Raw genomic sequence first — 23,787 nt, 5'->3', positions numbered from 1 at the left:
GGGCGGGAATTTCCGCCCTCCGGGGCGCAGTGGTCTTGCAAGGGGTGGAGACTTCCCACCGCGCTATTCCCCACCCTCCGGGGAAATGGTCACCCCAAGCCGCTCCGTTGCTGTGGTAACTGTCTGGTCCACTGCGCAGGCGCCGAGCTCGTGTTTTCTCCTGTCTGGCCCTTGGCGGTTTCCAGGCTTAATCTCCTGTGATCCCTGGACTAGAGTGTAGACGCTGCTGCTTCCGGGCTTCCAACTCAGTAGCCCGCGAACACTTTAGAGGCCGAGGAGAAAACAAGAAAAACTCCAGGGCGATGGAACTGCTGGACAAGGTTCACAGAAAAGCCTGTCGGTTGTTTGGACAGGCAGCACAAGTCCAAAGCAGGGAGCAGGTACCCTTGTTAGCTCACACTCCAGTCAGAGGTGAGGGGGCGAATTATTCAGGACAAGGAGCAGTTTATTTTCATTCGTTATTTAGAATCACCATAAGTCTGCAAACACTTTCCCCTGAAAGAGGTGAGCTGAAATTAAAGGCTTTCTGTCTACCACTCTCTACAGAGTCGGACCATGGGGGGTGGAGGGGTGTTTTATGTTTGTTCTTCCCAGGAAGTGCCATGGACCGCAGGGCAGTCTACACTGCTGTGTGGTGGTGTCCTTTGATCTTTTACGTTTCTGGAAGCTCTGAGCTGTGTGCTTTAAAATACCAACAAAAAACAAAGTTTAAATTCTAAGAATACTGCCTTAAATGAAATCCAGTGTGCCGCTGTTTTTCATCTAAGTTCACAACAGAATTCCTTAGGCAGAATCCTTGCGATACACTCAGTGTAGTGCCAAACCTAATCTAAGCACAGCTTGAAACACCTTTTCAATTTTTCCATAAGGAAAATAGAAGAATCGCTTGTTTGTAATTAGTAATTTTCGGCTTCCAGAAGGAGACCACACTCTTTCCAAGGTGCACTTTCAATCCGCCTCACTGGAGGTAAACACAAATAGCTCCTCATTGTTTCAGGGGCAAGTTGTGCTAAAGAAAAGAAAGAATAAAGAACGCTTTCAAGAATATTTGGTTTCCAAAGGCATGTGTGAACACAGTAAAACCCACATATGCAGGGATGTGACCACAGAATGTAAGACATGGAGCTTACTGATCAAAGGATACCGATTTCCAACTGGAATAAGAAATTCAAGAGTACTACCTGGCGACTATAGGTAATAACTGTGTATTGAATGTTTTTGAAGGACAACTTTTAAGTTATATTTATGTACAAGAAACTTAGCAGCATACAGTTAACCCAATTCAGTGTCGAGTTCTTTGACTTTTCCTTTTCCAGCTTGTCAATTCGAGGCATAGAGTTTGGACCCAGTACATTGCCACCCCAGTGGTGGCAGATGTCATTGTATCTGTCATTGTAATTGGTTCTGATAGCTTCCACCTGCTTAGCCAGAGCGTTTTTCTCTTCTGAGTTAATCTGAATGATGGCAATGGTGTTGCATGTATTCCTGTAGACCAGCCATCCATCCCAGCCTAGATGATCCTGTCTTGTGACACAAGTCGGGCACGAAGCCACCAGGTCAATGGAGTCTACACTGTGTGTAATCAGCAAGAGCACCACTTTCTTATTCTCTATTGAGGTAGTGACCAGGTGGACCCTTCTCAAGGGAGGGTGGAGCCTGCTCGAGGGAAAGTGGTCTCTAAGTGGGGACACCTCTTTGCCAACAGCTTTCTTCTCTGTACAGCCAGCAGCCTTATCTACTTTTGGGCAAGTGTAAGCAGATGGTGGCTGTGTGACGGTCCAGGGTCTGTGTGAAGTGGTCAATCGAAAGAGGTACTTTAAGCTACTTATAGACGTGGTTCTTTGCTGTTACAGCAGATGGAGCAGGGCCATTTGACAAAGTGGGTGAGGTCTCTTTTGGTCTGAGTGGCTTGCCCAATGCAGAAGTTCTTGGGCCTTTTCTCACAGGATTTACCACTGGTTTTTTGTTTTGTTTTGGTTTGGTTTTGGGGTTTTTTTTTTTTTTTTGGCTTCCTGCTTCTTCATGATGGAGGGACAGTGACCATCTTCTTCCCCTTGGCCTTTCTTACTTTGGGCATCTTCTTTTGCTGGAGGAAAGAGTGTACATTGTATTCTTGAAAATTCCACTCAAGGTATACTACTGTAGTGTTCGCCTTATAAAATGGATAAGTACCTGAAGTAATGGATATGTTAATTTGCTCAAGTTAACCAGTCCATGTTGCATGCATATCTCAAAACATTGTGTGATACCAATAAATGAATGTGATTTTTAGACAATAAAACACAAAAATACAAGAGGAGCAGAGATGGTGTAGTAGGTAAGTGAATGCTTGCATGTGCATGAGGACCAGAGTTCAGATCCCCCGCCAGGTGGGTGTGGTTCCCACCTATAATTCCAGCACTCAGAAGGCAGAGACAGTATCCCCATAGCAAAATTATAGAATTTTTATAGATGAGCTCTGGCTTCAAATGAGACAAAGTGGTGAGTGATCAAGGAAGACTCCTGACATCAACCTCAAACACACACACACACACACACACACACACACACACACACACACACAAACACACACCTGTGCACCCTCCCCACACACACACACAAAGCAAACATGCCTACATACATGCAGTCACATCACATACATATATTTTTCAAGGGGCAAGAGGAAAAATGTTATTCGGTCAAGTTCAGAGGAAATGAGGGTAGGAATTTTACTCCCTTAATATCTACCCTCTAATCTCTCCAAAAATAACTCTTGGAAAATATTAATGCAGAATTACGATAGCACATTTTGCTTTTCTTTAATGTTTTTCTTCAATGTGAATTTGTCCAGTCATTTGAAAGACTGTGAGTAACAAACACACTGAAAAATACATGACACAAAAAAACAAAAGTTACTGACTTGGAATCACTGCAGTAGATTATCAATTATTTCAGTTCCTAGTAAAGAATAAGGATTAGCATAAACAGAAATGGAGCTTTATTTACTAAGCTAAGAATTTTCATTTGCATACTTCTTCAGATTTTGTATCCATGCTATTGTAGGTAAATTATGAAATACTGAGATCTTTAAAGTAGAAAATTAACACAATCTTACTATTAAAAAGTAACCAGGATTGGGACTGGAACAGTGGTGGCACACACCTTTAATCCAAGCACTTGAGAAGGAAAGGCAGGCAGATCTCTGTGAGTTCAAGACCAGCCAGGTATATGGAGCAAGTTCCAGGACAGCTGGGGCTACACATAGAGATCCTGTCTTGAAAAACCAAAAACGCCAAAAATAAAAACCAGGATTAACATATGTCACATACACATATGTTCAAATCTTCTATCTATGTATTATACCACCATCATTTTGAACATGGCTTTATTATCCCACCAAATGGAAATAACATAATTTGCTTAATTTTCTCCTGTAGCTACTAATTCTGGGTCTCACAATACTTTTGTAATAAAAGTCTTTATTAAAGTCTCAGTTACTGAGTTACCTCCATATGGGAGACTTATTTCATGTATGTTTGTGTGCACATATGCAGTATGTGTGGAGGCCAAAGGTCAATGACGGGTGTCTTCCTCAGTCACTGTCCATCTGAGGTTTTGAGACGGTCTCTCACTGAACCTGGAACCTGCAGATTTGACAAGATTGTCTGTCAGCCAGTCCCAAAGTGCAGTCTACTACTGCCCACCCCCACCTACCCGCAGTACTGGGGTTATGATCTCCTGCACGTTACAACTTTTTGGATCTATGCAAATTATATCTTTAAAATTTTGCATGACTCTTAAATTTGCATGTTCTACTCTTTAAAAATGTTAGTGTTTCTTAGTAGCCCTTTTTAGTCTTCCATAGTAGAATCTCTTTTGCTCTTTGTCATTTTTGAGGAATTTGATATGAGATAGTGTCGTGGTTTGAATGAGTGTAGCCCCATAGGCGCATATATTTGAATGGGTGTTTCCCAGTTGGTGAAGTATTGGGAAGAATTAGGAGGTGTGTCCTTGTTGGAGGAGGTGTGCCACTGTCCAGCCTCTCTCTGCCTCCTGCCTGTGGATCAGAATTTAAAGCTCTCAGCACCAGGGGTGCCACCATGCTCTCCAAAATAATGATGATGAACTAACCTTCTAAAACTGTAAGCAAGCCCCAAATTAAACGCTGTCTTTATAAGACTCACATTGGTCATGTTGTCTCTTCATAGCAATAAAATAATAGATAGATAGATTGACAAAAATCTTTCACATTTATAAAAGAATTAACTATAATGGCTCTGTGCACTTTTGTGTAAAGCTGATAGTTTGTGCAATAAAATTTTAGTCACGATTTACTTTTTACTTTTATCATCTCTCTCTCTCTCTCTCTCTCTCTCTCTCTCTCTCTGTGTGTGTGTGTGTGTGTGTGTGTGTGTGTGTGTGTGTGTGTGTTACATGCATGTGCACCATGGCAGTCAGAGAACAACTTAAGGGAGTTCCTTGGTCCAAAGGGTCAAACTCAGGTCATTAGGCTTGGCAGCAAGCATCTTTGTCCACTGAGACATCTTGCTTATTCCACCATTTTCTATTATTAAATTATCATTAGAATGAAATCTTGAATGACTTAACTATCTAGATTAGAAGCAATTTGTAAATACTAAGAATCATTCCTCTGATGTCTTATATAAACATATTAGAGATAAATATCAGAATAGACCCATAACCAGTAAATTCCTTAAATTGGATGGGAAGTGACTCAGCACCTTCTATTTAGAGACCACAAAAGTATAAATTACACCACAAATCGATGCAGTTTAAAGAGAGCAGAGAGTAAATGGCATATTTTCACTTCTTCATTAATAAAAATTGAAAAGGTCACTGCCTTTAGTGCACTGACTCTGGGTTCCTTAATTTAAGCCAGAACTAAGCAATATTCACCATTCCGTTCCTGCTTCAGCTGTCCAACCCAGCTTCTTGGAGAAACTCATGCTAAGGGTTATTAACCAGAAAAACCTTGCTTCCCACCCACTCCCACTCAGCAGTCTATGTGTCATCCTGGCTAGTGTCAGAACAAAGGACAAACCAGTTAGCAGGGCCTTCCAGTACAATGACCTTTAGTGCCAACCCCCCACCCCCTGTGTGGCACTAGGCTATAAAAGCCCAGCTTTCCAGAACAGTTATTTTCAGGAAACCACTGAGGAAAATTTTCTGGCTTCCTTATGGAACAATTGGCAAGATGGAGATGGTGCATCTGGGAAATTGCCCAGCACCTGATACAAGGACACTTCTATTCCTAGTCTTTCCCAAGCCTTTTGTGAACATTTTGAGACCCAGTGCGATGGCTCGTCTTGGCTGCTAACTTGATTGTGTCAGCAGCCAGTGAGAAGCCATGCTGGTAGGCATGACTATAGAGCTTTTCATAACCCCAGTATTTGAGGCTGGAATACCCACCCTAAGTGTGGAGGGATGAAATTGCTTTTTCCCTGCTTGCCCTCATTCTCACTGGCAAGTTCACCTATCCTGTTGCTGAGACATTCCTTTGCCTGTATTAGAACCAACTTCTTCAGGAATCCAGTGTAGACTGAAGACCAGCAGTTCTCCACAAATCCTCTAGGACTCCAACACAGGATAGGGACTGCTGAGACATTCAGCCTCCTGGACTGAACAACTACCAAAGTCTTGGCCTTTCCATCATGAGACAGCCATTGTTAGACTAACCAGATACATCCTGTAAGCCAGTCTAATAAATCCATCATCTTCATCATCATCATTTTTGGAAAGAGATTTGTATGTATGCATATATATATATATATATATATATATATATATATATATATATATGGTCTATCAATTTTATTCCTTTAGACAACTCTAAACACAATAAATGCCACTAGGAGGCAGCAGTAACATACAGAAAAACTTAATTTTCTCTCTCTCTCTCTCTCTCTCTCTCTCTCTCTCTCTCTCTCTGTGTGTGGGGGGTGGGGGGGAGGTGGGTGCCCATTTACATGTAGAGATCAAAGAGCAACTTTTGGGAGTTAGTTCTCTCCCTTCAACACATGGGGATCCCAGGGATCAAACTCCAGTTGTCAGGCTTGGTAGTAAATGCTTTTGCCTGCTGAGCCATCTTGCCATCTCAGTAACTTATTTCTTAAGAGATATTATAACTAGATGAACTTAGCAAGGTCACTTTATGGAAGGTCAAGCATAATATATAAGCATATAGCACGAGAATAAAAATTAAAATAAAAAAACCTTCTTAAATAGCTTGAAAAAAGGAAACTGCACTTCATACCAGGACAATAGAAACACTTAAGAGCAAGCCTCTACCCACCGATGGCCTGTAGGATGTAAAACTGCAAACCTACTTGAAAATCTTTCTTTTAAAAAAGAAAGTAAAAGGCGAAAGATTTATACGATCTGAAGAGAGACCTTGAAACAATAATTCTCAACTTTATATGGAAAAACAAAAGATAGCCAAAACAAACCTGTACAATAAAGGAACTTCTGGAGGTATCAGCATTCCTGATTTCAAGCTCTATTACAGAGCTATAGTCCTGAAAACAGCTTGATATGGCACAGAAATAGACAGGTAGAGCAATGGAATAGAGTTGAAAACCCTGATTAACCCACACACCTACGAACACCTGATTTTTGACAAACAGTCCAAATTTATACGCTGGAACAAAGAGAACATCTTCAACAAATGGTGCTGGCATAACTGAATGTGGACATGTAGAAGACTACAGATAGATCCATGTCTATCACCATGCACAAAACTTAAGTCCAAATGGATCAAAGACCTCAACATAAACCCAGCCACACTGAACCTATTAGAAGACAAAGTGGGAAATACCCTTGAATTAACTGGTACAGGAGACCACTTCTTGAACATTACACCAGTAGCACAGACACTGAGATCCACAACTGATAAATGGGACCTCCTGAAATTGAGAAGCTTCTGTAAAGCAAAGGACACAGTCAGCAAGACAAAACAGCAGCCCACAGACTGGGAATAGATATTCACCAACCCCACATCTGACAGAGGGCTGATTTCCAGATTATACAAAGAACTCAAGAAGCTAGTCTCCAAAACACCAAACAATCCAATTAAAAAGTGGGGTACAGAACTAAATAGACAATTCTCAATAGAGGAATCTAAAATGGCTGAAAGACACATAAGAAAGTGTTCAACATCCTTAGCCATCAGGGAAATGTAAATCAAAACAACTCTGAGATACCATCTTGCTCCTGTCAGAATGGCTAAAATAAAAAACACCAAATGACAGTTTATGCTGGAGAGGATGTGGAGAAAGGGAAACACTCCTCCACTGCTGGTGGGAGTGCCAACTCGTACAGCCACTTTGGAAATCAGTATGGCGACTCCTCAGTAAAATGGGAATCAGTCTACTACAAGATCCAGCAATTCCACTCTTTGGCATATACCCAAAAGAAGCACATTCATACAACAAGGACATCTGTTCAACGATGTTCATAGCAGCATTATTTGTAATATCCAGAACCTGTAAGCATCCTAGATGTCCCTCAACTGAAGAATGGATAGAGAAAATGTGATACATCTACACAATGGAGTACTACTCAGCAGAAAAAAACAATGGAATCTTGAAATCCAAAGGCAAGTGGATGGAACTAGAAGAAACCATTCTGAGCGAGGTAACCCAATCACAAAAAGACAAACATGGTATGCACTCACTCATCTAAGGATTTTAGACATAGAGCAAAGGATTACCAGCCCACAATCCATAATGCTAGAGAAGCTAGGAAACAAGGAGGACTCTTAAGAGAGACATACATGGTCCCCTGGAGAAAGGGAAAGGGACAAAGATCTCCTGAGCAAATTGGGAGCATGGGGGAGGGGAGAGGGAGCTAGGAGAATGAGAAGGGGAGAAGAGGAGGAGTGAGGAGGACATGAGGGAGCAGGAAGGTTGAATTGGAGGAAGAATAGAGGAAAGCAAGATAAGTGATACCATAATAGAGGGAGACATTACAGGTTTCAAGAGAAATCAGGCACTAGGAAAATATCTGGAGATCAACAAAGATGATATCAACTAACAATCTAAGCAACAGAGGGCTTGCTGCCTTAAATTCCCTCCCCTGATAATGAGATTGATGACTGACTTATATGCCATCCTATAGCCTTCATCCAGCAGCTGGTGGAAGTAGAAGCAGACACCCACAGCTAATCACTGAACTGAACTGGAACCCAGCTGCAGAAGGAGGAATGATTAGCAAAGGGGTCTAGACCAGGCTGGTGAAACCCACAGAAACAGCTGACCTGAACAAGGGGAGCTCTTGGTCCCCAGACTGATAGCTGGGAAACCAGCATGGGACTGATCCAGACCCCAGGAACCTGGGTGTCAGTGAGGAGTCCTTGGAAATCAGGCCTTCTGTAGTAGATCAGTACTTATCCCTAGCATAGGTATGGTCTTTGGGAGCCCATTCCACATAGAAGGATACTCCTGAGCCAAAACACATGCAGGTGGGCCTAAGCCCTATCCCAAAGGATATGACAGACTCTGAAGACCCCCTAAGGAAGGCCTCACTCTCCCTGGGGAGCAGAAAGGATATGTGATAGGTAGGGTTTTAGTTGGGGGGGGTGTGGTAGGGGAGGAGGAGAGGGAGAGGGAACTAGGATTGACATGTAAAACAATCTTGTTTCTAATTCAAATTAAAAAATGGAAAAAAGAAAAGAATTTTAGAATCATAGAAACAGAAAGTACCTGAAAATATGGAGCTACAGAGGTACCCTGCTCCAAAATGATCACCCGAGGAAGTGTTTCTTCCTGCTCCTCTCCCTACCACTGGGAGGTCAGCTTTAATCGTTAACATGACACAACCTAGAAGCTCCTGGGAAGAGTCCCCATGACCAATGGTCTCCGTTGGGGTGGCCTGTGAATATGCTTGTGGAGATTGTCTTATTTAAGTTAATCATGGATGTGGGAAGACCCAGCCCATTGAGGGTGGCAACATTACCTAGGCAGGGGTCCTGAACTATGTAAGAGTAGAGGCATTAAGTTGAGCAGAAGCAAATGATCATGCAAAGTTGCATGGGTTCATTTCACCCTGCTCTTGATTGTGGATGCCATTGTTATGTGACCAGCTGTGTCAAGGTCCTGTCACTGTGACTTCCTTGCATGATGGATGTGACCTAATTTAAGCCCTTCTCTCCTAGGCTGCTTTTTGTTGGGCTATTTTATCGCAACTGAAACGAAACTAGGACACACACTAAAATAAAAATTAAACAAAAATCGCATTGCTATAATACTTGCATGTTTTAGGAAGGAGATGTGCTCAGCACGTAGAATGTCTTAATAATTGTAAATAGGCTCTGTTGAAGGTATTGTTTAATTACATAAAGTAGGAAAATGTACAGATCAAGTCGCCCCAGTTAAGGGTAACTTAATGAATATCTTGTCGAAAATCCTGGAGATTTCTGTAAATGAATGTTTTTGATATTGACATGGAATTAGAACTCAGATGATGTCTTTCAGCAAGTCTTTCTTCTTCAAACTTTCAGCTTTAGATGATCAAATACTTAATAGCAGATTGGATTAAATGAACTCTGAAAAATATAAATGTAGATTTTAAAAATAGTGTAAGATGATAATAGCAATGGAAATAATTTATCTGATGATTAACCGACTTTGTATTTTTCTGCCTTTTCTTGCAGAAAACACACCATGAAGTGCCTTTTCTTCTTTCTTTTTCTTTTTTTTTTTTTGGTTTTTTGAGACAGGGTTTCTCTGTGTAGCTTTGGAGCCTATCCTGGCACTCACTCTGTAGACCAGGCTGGCCTCGAACTCACAGAAATCTGCCTGCATCTGCCTCTAGAGTGCTGGGATTAAAGGCATGCACCACCAACACCTGGCACTACTTTTCTTCTTATTTCTGCAAAATACCAGCATAAGGGAGGAAAGGCTTGTTGGGACTCATGGTTTCAAAGATGGGAAGGCAGAGCTGAGTGGCTCTGTGCATAGCAGCAGGAATATGAGCCTCTGCTTTTCACATGACAGCAAGAAAACCCAAACCAACATAGGTTTTCCCTCCATGACCTCTTCCTGTCAGCTAGGCCCCATTTCCCAAAAAGTCCACAAACCTCCAAAATGATGCCACCAGGTGGAAACTGAGTATTCAAACACATAGACTGTGGAGGATATTTCTCATTCCACTGGTAACATTCCCAAATTCCTGACCCCCACAGTCTCAGGCCAACTCTCACTTGACCAAACTTCAAAAGTCTCTAGTGTTAATAACCCAATACTGTTCAAAAGCTCAAAGTGAAATTCTTCCTAGAATCAAAAACAGTGTCTAAACTGTGAACTCAAAAACAAAGAAGATTTTTAAACACCTACAATATGCAACATAAACTGAATATTCCCTTTCTAGTAGGGAGGGTTGAAAGAATAACAAGACTGGTGCAAAAGAAGACCAGAATCCAGCTTGTTCACATCACAACAGAATAACCCAGTAAAGAAATGTTCAGTTCTGAAACTGTGCTGTCCAGTATCCATAGCCTGTAGTGGTATTGTCTGGGCTCCAACAGGCTTGGGCATCTCCTCACCTGTGGCCATGGCAGTTGCAACACAACAATATGGCTTTTCTCATGGGCAGGCTCAACTTGGTGCCAATTACTTTCCTCAGCAGACAGTCTATGTTCCATCTCCAACATCCCAGGAGACTTAAGCCTAGGTTTCACCTTAGCAGGTTCACACACTGACTCCCCAGGGCATCCCTGCAGGGACAATTACCATACCACACATTGCCTGGCCATATTGACTTTTCTCTGGAGCCTTGGTGCAAGCTCTGTTTCCTCATAGCTCTTGCATTCTTCATAGGGGAAAGACAGTGTCATGTGGGTGATACCAAATTCTGCTGCCACCTTGAGAAGCAGATGGGTCCCTGAGGTCATGGATGCATGGCTCTGTGTGCAGTGGCAGGATTGTGAGGCCTTTGCTTGTTCACATCACAACAGGAGAACCCAGTGAAGAAATGGCCCTTGTAGAGAGTAAGGGTGTGAACAGACCAATGACAGACGGTGGGAATGCTGACAGAGCAGGAGGGCTGACATCTAGTGCATCCATGGATTTAAACTGGGAGCTATCAGCATGAGTGTGATGTTTGCATTGCTTCTTAGGGGAAGGCCCAGGGAAGGGAAGGAGAGCCTTGGGTGAGTTTGGACAACAGATACAACAGAAAAAGAGAAGGGCAAAGGAGTAGGACACACCCAAAGGAGTGATGCCAAATCCCAGTGTTGAACTGACAAAGGGTAAAAGAAGATCTTTGGCATCATGTAAACACAGTATTGAGGATTCCAGTGATGTGGTGATGGGGAATGTACTGTGTATGTTCATCTTATTGATTGTTAAATAAAATACTGTTTGGCCAATGAAACAGGAAGTAGATGGGACTAGGAGTCAAAGAGGATTCTGGGAAATGTAGTAGAGAAGTGATGATCCAGGCAGGAAGTGACATAGCAAGGAGACTCATATATAAGCGAGGAAACAGGAAGTGTGTCTCTTTTCCCCTCTGCTCCTGCTCCAGCGGCACAATGTGACCCACAGGCAAGGAGGAACGCCAATAAGGCATCCGATAAGTCTTATAGAATATATATAGGTTTATGATAGTTAAGACTGAGCTAACAGATGAGACTCCTAGTCATTGGCCAAGCAGCATTGTACCTAATACAAGTTTCTGTGTATTCATTTGGGCCCTAACTCAGGCGGGTGGCTGGTGTAAAGCACACATGTGGCAGTGGGGCTCAGGCGGCTTTTGGCGGAAAGATTTAACGTAACAATGTGGACCTACAAGTTTGTGCTTATCCCATTGTAGCCATGATTCTCAAACTCAAGGAAGCATAAGAATTATCTAGGAACTATATCAATATAGATTTTGAAGTTATCCTCAGGAATTGTGGGACAAAGAAGTTTTTTTTTTTTTTCATTTTAGTGAGTAGATAGATATGACTGGCTTAGAGATCTATGAACCAACCTGTAAGAAAAATATTATATTGAAACAGGTTGCTCTGCTATTTGTTATGCTTGCTCCTTCACAGCCAGGAACCAAGGATGTTTTGGGTATTTGGATCTCTTGACATAACTAAAACCACAATACTGTACAGAGTCACACTGTAATGAGTGAGGCAGCCAGCAACTTTATTTTGCTATTTCAGTTGGATTCTGAGGACAAGCAGGGATACAAATATGACATCCAATTTTGATTCTGAAAATGACTTCAGCACGGTTTCACGTCCCAAGCATCTGTCTTCCAGAAAGCCAGAGAACTGTGCTCTGTAGGAGGAGAGGAAAGATGTACAAGAGAGACAGTCATTTCTTAAATTTTCTAAATAGCTCAGCCAAATCAAATACCTCTTATATGTGTGTTGAATAAATTTAATTCTAGGAACAAAATCATTTAGTGTGAGGTTTCAGTGATGGGGAAAAAATGGGCAAGGATAAGTCATTCATGTCCAAGAAGACAAAATGAAAGGTTTTTTTATAACTCTGATAGACAAGACTAAAAGGGGGAAATCATATTCACCCTTTACTTATTCCCTAGGGCATCAAGAGTGCAGCTTCTGTCTGAAGACCATAAGGAAAATGAGACTGAAAAAATATGGCAATGAAATTCTGATTTTTAAATTAATTCATCCTAGTAGTTTCCCTAATGATTTGTACTAAGTCCATTGCACTTTGTCAATTTTAAATTTACCATCTCACTATGGTTCTATCCTTTTATTTTATTTTATTTTATTTTTGTGTAAGTGCACATGGGTGTGGAGACCAGACCTCAACATTGGGTGTTCACCTCTATCCCTATTCACTACAAAGTCTCTCACTGAACCTGGATCTCACTGGCTGGCTGGCTAGGTGATGAGCTCCAGAAATCTACTCTCTACCTCCTGGCTCTTCTATTCAGTCCTCAGGTTATAGGTTTACTACCCATCCCCAGCTGGGTTCTCGGTATCCAAACTCAGGCCTTTGGACTTATGCAACAGGTACTTCACCAACTGTACCACCAAAGTTTTTATATCTTTGTGGCAATAACAACTTATTCAGTAGGATTCTAGATATCTGTAATTATGATAATGTCACTGATTGAGCACTTATCCTATGACATGTATAATATTTCTATTAATTAGGGTTGGGATGAAGGCTCAGTGGGTAAGTGCTTGCTTGCTGCATCAGTGTGGGAACCTGAGTTCAGATCCCAGCACCCATATAAAAGGTTAGGTATGGCCACACACAAATGCCTATAACAACAGTTTTGTGAGGGCTGGAGACAGGAAGATCACTCAGACTTGGTGGCTACCAATCTAGCTCCAGATTGAGTGAGAGGCAAAGAATAGGGCCCCTGACATCTTTCCCTAGCCTTCACATGTAAGCACAGGCACATGTACCTCCACACATACATAACACACACACACACACACACACACACACACACACACACACACACACACCACTTATGCATACACACAAAATATATCTATCATTTGAACCAACATTATGAGGTACATCTTATTAATCATCTATACTTTCTTCTCTCTCTAGGTGATAATCTCTCTCTCTCTCTCTCTCTCTCTCACACACACACACACACACACACACACACACACACACACACACACAGAGTTACATCTTATCCCAATTGTCTTTTCAGTTGTTAATACGTGATTATCAGTATATTTGGAGCATTTATAAACCTGGAGCCAACAGTAACTTCAGCCTCTCTTGGCTTTTCATTCCTAGCAATAATGACTGCATAAGCCTGAAACCTAGGTTAGCATTTAGTTCTCCATGTTGACCAGTGTCCACTTCTGAATCTCACACAAACACACTAGTGTCTTTCTCAAAGTATTTTACTCTAATCAATCTTTGCTTTAAAGAATTCTTTTTAAATTAGGCATTTTTGAAGGCAAGAAAAATAATATCGGATCTATAGATGAATTACCATCATTACCATCACTTGTCTAAAACATGGAGTAAAGAAGTAATAACTGTATCATTCCACATTTGACTGTTAATTTTCACACTAAGCTTGGAATCACAGAAGATGGTATAATTTGCCTCAACAATCATCAAGGAAATCTACAACCTCAAGATTTAATGAAAACAACTGGAAAGCAAAATGTGTATGTAAGTGAAGAAACCATAAGCAGTTCTCTGCTTTATCTGATCTTTACCCATCACAAATCTTTTTAAAAAGTAGCCAAATAGATTTAGCTTCTAAGAGTCACTCTGTAACATAAATGCATAATCTTACTGGTGATAGTGAGGGCCAAGTGGAGGTTCCATGGAAATCTTACCCTTGAAACATTTGGGGACGTCCAGGGTTCCGTCAATGCACTGAGCCTCCTCTGTGTAGCTACACTTCTTCTCTTTGTTTTTGCAGAAGAAAGAAACCTTGTCGCCGTGTTTCATTCCGTTCTTAAACTGCTCCTGGATCTTCACTCTTTCTCCTAGGTACAGCACTGTGGCTTTCTTAATGGATATTTTGCAAGATGCTGAAAGAGAGAATATCTGTAGTCAAGGCAACCGTTGCAGGACTCTGTGTTAAAGAGAATATAGACTACTTATGTTCAGTAAGATGGCTGAGTGGATGAAGGCACCTGCCATCACGCCTCATGACCTCAGTTTAATCCACAAGATCCATGTAGTGGAAGGAGAAAACTAACTTTAGCAAAATTGTCCTCTGACCTTCACACAGGCATCAGGATGCTCATGAGTCCCATACACACACACACATGTGCACAAAAAATATGTAATACAACTTTAAAAAAAGAATTTAAAGTTGTGAGTCAGTAGATGAGACAACTGAGATAAATAGGCCAAGACAAGAGGGTTCAAGAAATTTGTGATGTGCAATGTCAATTTGATTGATGACAGATGTTTCCTGTCAACGTTTCTGCCCTTCAGTAATGGCATAAGGTCAAAAAAACAGCAGATTCTTGGCTTCTGTGGAAGAGAACGTGATGTAAGCCTGAGCTGGTCTGCACTCAGATCTCATTTATGGAACTGATACATCCATCAGTCAACCACCATGGCTGGAAGCTGCTGACAGCTCACAGATGATTCCTGATCAAAAGTTTGTTTCAGGGCCAACAAGAAGCTCAGTGGATAAAGGCACTTACCACCAAGCTTGATGAACGGAGTTCAATGCCCTTGACCACACAGCAGAAGAAAAGAATCAATTCCAGAATGCTGTAGTCTGACCTCCACTTGTGGGTCATGGTACACGTGCATGCACACAGATGCGTGTGCGCGCTTGTGCGCACACACACACACACACACAAGAAAAAAGTAAGAAACTTTTAATTGCTTTCAGCTTCTTCAATTGTTTTACACATGTGTGTGTGCATGTATGTATTCCTGTATAACCTGCTCAGTTCATATAATGTTACTTGTATGTATATAATTTCAGAGCTGACCACTTGGTATTGGATAGCCAACCGGGGTCAGGGACTTTTCCCTGGGGAAGAAAGAATCTTTCTCCCACTTTCAGAACTCCTTAGTTGCCCATAGTTCTTCATCTAGAGTTGAATCCCTGTAAGATTTCCCATTACTGTGACTATTGCTGTCATCCTTGTTCAGGTCTTGTTTAGGCTATTGACACTGTAATGTATGTATGTATGTATGTATGTATGTATGTATGTATGTATGTATGTACAAACCTGGAGGCTGGCTGGCCAGAGAGCTCCAGAAAACTTCCTGTCTGCTTCTCCAGCCCTCCCCTTTCACCCTAGTTTGTATGTAGGTACTTTACTTGCTGGGGTTCTTAACTCAGGTTCAGTGAGCAACCCTGTCTCAAAAAGTACGGTAGGGACTGATTGGGGAAGATACCTAACACTGACCTCTAGCATACACACACTTGTGTAAACACACCAGCAGGAACACATGCATATACCCATACACTCATGTATGCACACACACAAACACGCACACACACACACACACATGCACAGCCGCATTCACATCCCTGGAGGACCTCTGATACACAACAAAGTTTGAGAACCAATGCCCCTCCTATTTTCTCTGTCCTAAAATCTTATATACTGGCTTTATAAATCAATTGCACTTGAACACCTCTCACAGACTCTGCTTCTAAGAGATTCCAACCTATAACACCGGCCATTCATCATTTTGTTTTTGTGCCTCCTTTCCTTTCATGTTTAAACAGTTCAGCTTAGGCAGAGATGGAGTGCTATATGGTTATTCGTTGCATAGCCATTGCTTTATGCAAACCATGGCACTGACTGGACTAAGGACAGATGCCCAACTTAAAAAATTTGACATCTCAGGGAAAGGATGCCAGCTGGTGATGGATGCTTTACATATTGTAGAATCAAGCCAAGTTTAAGCAGGAGAGGGACACAGAGAAGGGACATGTTCTATGAGTTCCTCATTTGCATAGTTTTAATACAACAAGCCACCATTTCCTTGAACTAGATTGGATGTGTGATTGATCTTTGTGACAAAGAGAACCTTGACAAAAAAAAAAAAAAAAAAAAAAAAAAAAAAAAAAAGAGTGCAAAGTGGGGTGGGTTGAGATGCTCAGGCTGCAGAGATGGCTCAGTGGTTAAGAACATGCACTGCTCTTCTAGAGGACCAGAGTTCAATGTAAATGGAGTTCTTATTTGGTCTAAATAATAAAAAACCCAGAGTCAGAAATAGAGGAAAATGCTGAGAGATCAGAGAGAAGAAGAAGCAAGCCACAACCACCTTTATCTCCTTAGCTTCCCAGCAGAAAAGAAGTGAATTCCTGTTTCTTCCCACTTATATCCCGTCTCTACCCAGCCATCTCACTTCCTGTCTCTGCCCAGCCATCTCATTTCCTGTCTGTCTGTACAGACCTCTATGGTTAGCTAGTGCCAAGCTCCATCCTCTGCTCGTCACACAAGCTTTATTTGTACAAGCAAGACATTACCACAGTTCAGTTCCCGGTCCTTGCATCAGGTGGCTCACAACTGCCCCTAACTCCAGCTTCAGGGAATCTAACACCTGGTACCTGTGAGCACCTGGTGCACACACCTCACCCCCACACAGATGCACACAAGTTTAAACACAGTAAAATAAATACTTTAAAGGGTACCTATGAGCAGATCTAAAAATAAAGATAGGCAGAAACCATGGTCTTCCACCATATTACCAGTGTTGCAGAGAATCTGTTTATTTCCTATAGCTAGACTCTAAGCAAGCTTCTTAAGCTTGAGACTTCTCCGTGTACTATTGAGCTCTTAGGTCTTTTACATGTCAGTGGCGGCAAACCAAGCCCGAGTAACCAGAAGAGAATAAATAGACCAAGGAAGTGGCAAGCCAGAGCGACCCACCAGAGGGATCTGGTGCTTCCCGGGCCTCTCCCACATGCCCATACCTTTACAGCTCGGCAGGGAGGACCAGTTTCCCATCTTGGTGCACTCCACTTCTTCTGGGCCGTCCAGGTTGTATGTTTCATGGCAACCAAAAGTGGCTTTATCCTTATAAAGAAGCACTGGTTTTGCAGGATAATTCACGAACCCATTGTCTGGCCTCGACGGGAAGGGGCATTTTACTTCTAAAAAGTGTATTCAGTAAGACATGTTAGTAGCTAGCCGTGCTGTCTGGCAGTTGCCAAGTGGCAACGTTCTTCCCTTCACTACACCACGGAATCACTGGATACTCCTGTAAGTGAAACGCAGTTTCTAGGTGCCAGGTGCTTAATTCTGTGCCCATTCTCTTATACTTACAGAACCCTGAAAATTAAAGAAGGAAAGAAAAGAAAGAAACACATTTTGAAAGTAAAATAATGATACCCTGCTAGCTCTTTGGGCTTTGAGTTTTCATCATGAAATGTCATTTGCCGTAAATTTCTACAGTCTAAAAAGTGGGTATGGAAAGCGGGGGTCTTTTTTTTTCTAGTCAATAAAGCAGATTAAAAAGATACTGCAATGATTTTTTAAATTTAGATACATTATAAAGTCATAGCCGTAAATCAGACTAAAACCCAGGTTTTTATAAAACCTTCATCCCTTTATTCAGGCATCTTTTCACCAGCCTCACTGGTGTCCAGCTGTCACTAGACCCAAGTCCATTCATGCCTCCGGCTTTACAAGTGACATGTCCCTGCATAGCATGCCTTTCCTTCAGCATCACTTATGATCCAAAGCCCATATCAAGGTCTTGACCTTTGGAAATACCACTCAGTCGGTCTTAGACTGTTAGGTGCATGATATTTAATTGATTGCAGGTCAGAAGCTGAACTCATTCATCGGTTATCCCTTGTACAAATCACACTGCCTGACACGTGGCAGGTGCTCAACAGACATATACTGTGGCGGTGCACACCTATAATCTCAGCGTTTGGAGGTGGAGACGGGAAGATCAGGAGTTGGAGTCCAGTCCCAGCTACACAGTGAGTTTAAGATCAACCTGGCACTATTGTTGTATAGAACTGTCTGCTGGATTGAATTTTTCCCTTCTTACAGGGGGAGATGTTCATAAGATCCAAGAGAACACGGGACTGCACACAGCCCCTCTCCAAGGTTGCGTGAACAGGAGCGATTGCTGGGAGAAAGAAAACTCTCCTGCTGGTGGCACAGCCTGCAAGTTGGGCAGAGAGCATCAGGGATGCAGCTTTCTTAAGTCATCATCCATGCGTGCTGCAATGAATGTTTCAGTGATGCAATCACCTTTGAGTTACTCATGGAGTATTCATGCAACCCCTTGCTCATGCTCCTATAAGTAACCACAATAGACTCTCCAGTTTCCTAGACTAGACTTGGGTGGTATCATTTCTTTGGTCCTGTCATTGGTGTCTGCTCTGTGATAAATAAATATTGTTCATGTCTCTCTATTAAAAGTAACACAAGAGGTACTCAAGACTGTTTCTTAAAACAAAATAAAAAGAAAACAAAAAGCAAAATAATTTAAAAGTTTGTCAAGGGAGAGGATTCGGAACATCCCTGGTAGTTGGCATTTCAACACTTCCAAATATGTGCTTCTATGCTACTCTAATTATTTTGTCTTAGACACTTACCCCTGCATTCTGGCAATTCAGTCCAGTTTCCATGGGCTGTGCACGTAACTGTGTCATTTCCAAACATGGCATAGTGTGGCAAGCACTCAAAGACTGCTGTGTCCTGATAGAGCGAGGTGTTCCCAGATGATGGCTTGTGAAACTTAAGGGTTGCAAACTTAGGAACTGGTGGTGGTGGGCAGGTGACCGCTGCAATGAGAGATCACTGTTACCTCTAGGAAAATAGTTGGGGTTTTGAAATGCACTCTTAGAAGGCAGGTGGATATCTGTGAGTTTGAGGCTAGCCTGGTTTACATAGTAAGACATTGTCTCATAAATAAATGCATAAACTCTGTAGCTGGCAACATGTCTCTGTGTGTAACAACAAATAACTAGCTGCCACACTTGATAATTGGAGTTCCATTCATAGGACACACATAGTGGAAGAGAGATCTAAACTCTCATGAATGGTCTTCGAACCTTTACACATAGGCCAATAAATGAATGTAACTTAAAAATTAAAACACATTCTTTTCAGAATAAAAGAGAATATGAGAATGAACTTTAAGGGAATGAAAACTTTGATAATAGGGTAAAAACAGTTCATTGTTAATGGTAAGTAAGAAAAAGTCAAACCAAATTGCCAACAAGTCAAAAACCATGCCAAAAAGAGGAAAAGAAGGACAATGACAAGGAGGTGAAGGTAGTGAGTGTAGCAGCAATAGTTTTGTTTTGTCAGAGTTAGTTTGACTTTTGCAGCCAGAGGTCTATGCATCTTTGACCTAAAGGCTACCTTGAAAGATGTTTCTGGAAAGCAGAATTTATGGAAGACATTGCTGAGACTATCCTGAAGTATTTAGTGTCATGTTGTTTGTGACATCTGAGTTCTGCCCTTAGTACAATTTGCTTGTTTTTATTAAACACCTCCTGCTTTGGGACTGAACACATGGAGGCTTACACATACAGAAATGCAAGGGCCCAGGACAAGGCAATGACTTATCATCCTCCCTTGACAAATAAAGAGTTTCAACAAATTCAGGGAAAGTTACACCAATATAAAGACACTGCTGACGAAAATGCTATTTAATGTGACCTATCTCAGCCCTCCCTATCTCAATCCTCCCTCTCTCAGTCAGTTCTTCATTCTCAGAGAGTGCTCCATGGACTCACAGTCAGGGAAATGCCTGGCAGCCTGAGAAAAGCTCAGAACACACCCAAGATGCCTGAATCAGCATCTACATGTTAGCAAGATGCCTGGTGGTTGGTATGCACACCCAAGCATTAGAGTTACTCATTAAGATTAGATTGAATTTTAAGTAGCTTTTCTATTCTTAACTGGAGGGGACAAAGATGAGTTTACATAATTGATATAAAGACGATTAAAAGGGGAGACTATTTACATGAACCATGGTGACCCTTACTACTGATAAAGAACTCAATTTATCTTTAAGTCGTTCTTGAGGTTTGGTTTTAATTTGGTTAGGATTTATTTATTTATTTTTGGGGGGTGTAGGATAAAATGTTTCTTTTTTATGTTTTTTATTTGAATTAGAAACAAGGTTGTTTTACATGACAATCCCAGTTCCCTTGTCCCTCCCCTCCTCCCCTACCACCTCCCCAACTAAAACCCTACCTATCACATATCCTTTCTGCTTCCCCTGGATGGTGAGGCCTTCCATAGGGTGTCATCAGAGTCTATGGTATCCTTTGGGATAGGACCTAGGCCCACCCCACCCCCACCCCCGTGTGTCTTGGCTCAGGGAGTATTCCTCTATGTGGAATGGGCACCCAAAGTCCACACCTGTGCTAGGGATAAGTACTGAACAACTACAGGAGGTCCTGTAGATTTCTGAGGTTTCCTCACTGAAACCCATGTTCCTAGGGTCTGGATCAGCCCCATGCTGGTATCCCAGCTATCAGTCTGGGGAGCAAGAGTTCCCCGATGTTTATTTAGGTCAGCTGTTTCTGTGGGTTTCACCAGCCTGGTCTGGACTCCTTTGCTCTTCACTCGTCCTTTGGCTAGGATTTATTTAGAATCACTTTCCTACTTTCATTTGCCAGGATGGGGGGATGGGTGTCACTGAAAGGTTAAAGGACCACATGCACTACTGTGATGCCTGGGCCTCTTAGTCAAAGATTAGACTTCTGTGCATCTCAAGCTAGGATACCTGAGAAGACTTGTCTCTATAGAAACAGGTCCAGAGCTGCCCCTGACTGCTTAATTGAGCAGAACTTGACTAAGTCATGAGGTCCTTGCTCTGAAGATACAAGGTGCTTGGTGCTTAGTGTGAAGGGACCTTCCTTCTCCCTGTCAGTGGACTCATTGCCTTGGGGCAGAGCTATCTCCTTTAGCCCTATAGGCTCAAGATCCAGTATCTGGATCCTCAGTTCACATTTGTTAAAGATGGGAATGAATCACTGCATTAGTAATGAAGAAGTATGCACTAATGAGGAAGAAGAGATGTTTGAAACCACTGCTGCCAGAAGTTCTCCTTGTCAAGACTGGTGGTTTTCCATGAGGGCTAGAGCACTTGCCTACCCTGTACAAGACCCTGGGTTGGCTCCCCAACATGACATAAAGAAAAAAAACCCAAGTTCTTCTAACCAGACTATGTCAGGCCATGATAGAGCAGTGACAAACCTTGACTTTGCCTAAATAGTGAAGGAGCTTTGTAGTTAACAAACACAGCAGGTACTGGTCCACCCTGGGAGAAGATACACATTAGTTCACAACTAAAATGCTTCTAGACCGCAGCCACTTGACGGCAGGTTGTTGCCTCTTCTAGAATACAATGATACCAAGCTGAACATCCCCATGAGAAACCAAGCATCCATCTCACTAAACCAGGCCTGAAGTCTCTGGGAACAAGGAGTTTCTGGATTGTGGAACTGGCAGTACTAAAACCAGGGAATTTCTGGACAAACTAATTTGTCCTTTAACTCTCCAGTGGGACTTAGAGACTCACGGGCACAGACAGGAAGCTCTGGGCTCCATCTTCCTTCCTCAGTGCACTTAGCAGAGCTAGTTCCATTCAGAAAAAACCTGAAAAGGGGAAATGTAGTGAATTAACCAGTAAGGTGTCTCACTGGCATCATGTGCTAGGGATTGCATTCAGGGCCTTATATGTAGAAAATATGAGTTCTACCACTGAGACACCCACCATTAACCCTATTCATTTGTTTTGAGGCAGGGTCTCACTATGTTGCCAAATAAGAAAATTCAAGAGATTTCCCCCACCTTAGTTTCCTCAGTAGTTTTCACTAGAGTCATGTGCTATTATACTCCTCAATGTATTGACCTCTCTCCCACCCTATGGTACTGTTTTTCTAAGGGTCTCTTAGGAGTGGTCCAGTCAGACTTCAGTCAAAAAAATCACTGGTGGCTTCTGTAGTTGGTGAGTGTAGAGGCCATACCCTTAAATCCTCATTTCCAATCAGTTGGCCAAGTTATCAGTTCCCTATATATGGTTGAGAGCCAGCCCTTTGCTGGGTGACAGAAGTGAAGCAAGCTGTAATGCTCATTATCTCAGCACTACTGGCATGCATCTATTTGAACAATGCATTACTCATTGCCAATTCAAGTACAGTACTAGCCCTGGACGGGTGTTTCTGATCAGCCCCACCAACAACTTGGCATTTCTTTGGAAAGACCCATGTTTCTCCTTCCCAAATGGAGTATCCAAGTCTCCATTCCCAAACAAGGATCTTCAAGATAATTGTCACAATGTACAGCAGCCCCCCAAAGGGAGTGGCACTACTAGGAGGAACGGTTTTGTTGGAGTGAGTGTGGCCTATTTGGAGGAAGTGTATCATTGTGGGGGAAGGCTTTGAGGTCAAGATATGCCCCCCTCCATTCTCAGTTCACTTCCCATTGCCTGCTAGAGGTAGAACTCTCAGCTACCTCTCCAGAAACATGGCTGCCTCTACACGTCCATGACGATAATGGACTGAACCTCTGAACTGTAAGTCACCCCATTAAATGTTTGACTTGCTGTGGTCATGGTATCTCTTAACAACAATAGGACATTGAGTAAGACAAAAGTCTTTTAAAGAGAAGTTCTGTCTCACCACATCTTGAATCTTCTTCACAGAAATGCCTTCTAAAGACTAACTACCACATTGGTCAATCAGTCTCCTAACTAAAAGCCAAGTCACTTCTTATTATGTTTTAATCATTTGCTAAGATCTGGCCCAGAGATGAGAAGGGATTACCACTTAGGCTCATTAATCTTCACTGTGTTTCCTCAGATAAGTCATTAGTGAGAAGCACAGAAACTGGAGTGCCAATTTCCTATTGTACCTCATGTAATGTTCTCTGCTTCTTGCACCACCCTCCACATCATCACAGTGTTTGTTAAAAACAGGACTAAAATGTGTTTGTATCCAGCAAGTCCCACCCAGAGGCTAAACCTAAAATACAGAGCAATTTTGATGTTGACCTAAGAATCCAGAAGTGTGCTCTGTCTGACAGATGTTTTACCTCATTAGAGTCCTTACCCAGTGTTACAAGTGAAGCTGATGGTGTTGGGATATTCAAAAGTTGTATAGCGTACAACTCCATTTTCTAAGATTCCAGCAAAAGGACATACTCTGGCTGCAATATAAAGAGAAAAATTGGTTTCTATTGAAGTATAAATATGTGAACTCATTTCCATCCTTGATCCAATAACTACTACTAACTATTCAAAGAAAGCAATCAAAATAAGACAAATAACACATGTGTCACGATAGTCTTTATAACAGAATTTGGACAGTCATTGTTATGGGATTGTTTTAATTAGACAAACTAAACCACAAATTGAACTATTTGCAGCCAAT

The 23,787-nt window shown here is 42.0% G+C and overlaps 1 protein-coding gene and 1 long non-coding RNA gene across 2 annotated transcripts in view; one reads left to right on the top strand and one right to left on the bottom strand.

Annotated features, from left to right (window-relative positions):
* The first annotated feature begins 148 nt into the window (after nt 1-148).
* On the top strand, nt 149-18,818 carry LOC118239125. Its single transcript, XR_004770681.1, has 3 exons — nt 149-1,194; nt 18,202-18,366; nt 18,440-18,818. It is a non-coding gene; the product is annotated as an uncharacterized LOC118239125 (long non-coding RNA).
* Nucleotides 12,111-23,787, bottom strand: part of Apoh (apolipoprotein H) — a 57,722-nt gene continuing 46,045 nt past the window's right edge. Inside the window, exons 7-12 of the mRNA XM_027425840.2 lie at nt 23,467-23,563; nt 21,936-22,012; nt 18,991-19,179; nt 17,350-17,529; nt 14,285-14,482; nt 12,111-12,266 (exon numbers count right to left, since the gene is read on the bottom strand). Coding sequence (XP_027281641.1) covers nt 12,211-12,266; nt 14,285-14,482; nt 17,350-17,529; nt 18,991-19,179; nt 21,936-22,012; nt 23,467-23,563 — 797 coding nt within the window. The 3' untranslated portion in view covers nt 12,111-12,210. The remainder of the gene's footprint in view (nt 12,267-14,284; nt 14,483-17,349; nt 17,530-18,990; nt 19,180-21,935; nt 22,013-23,466; nt 23,564-23,787) is intronic.

The sequence above is a fragment of the Cricetulus griseus genome, chromosome 7 (assembly GCF_003668045.3).
Source record: "Cricetulus griseus strain 17A/GY chromosome 7, alternate assembly CriGri-PICRH-1.0, whole genome shotgun sequence".
Classification (NCBI taxonomy): domain Eukaryota; kingdom Metazoa; phylum Chordata; class Mammalia; order Rodentia; family Cricetidae; genus Cricetulus; species Cricetulus griseus.
The sequence above is the reverse complement of the archived record's forward strand: the minus strand, read 5'-3'. Positions and strand labels throughout refer to the sequence as shown.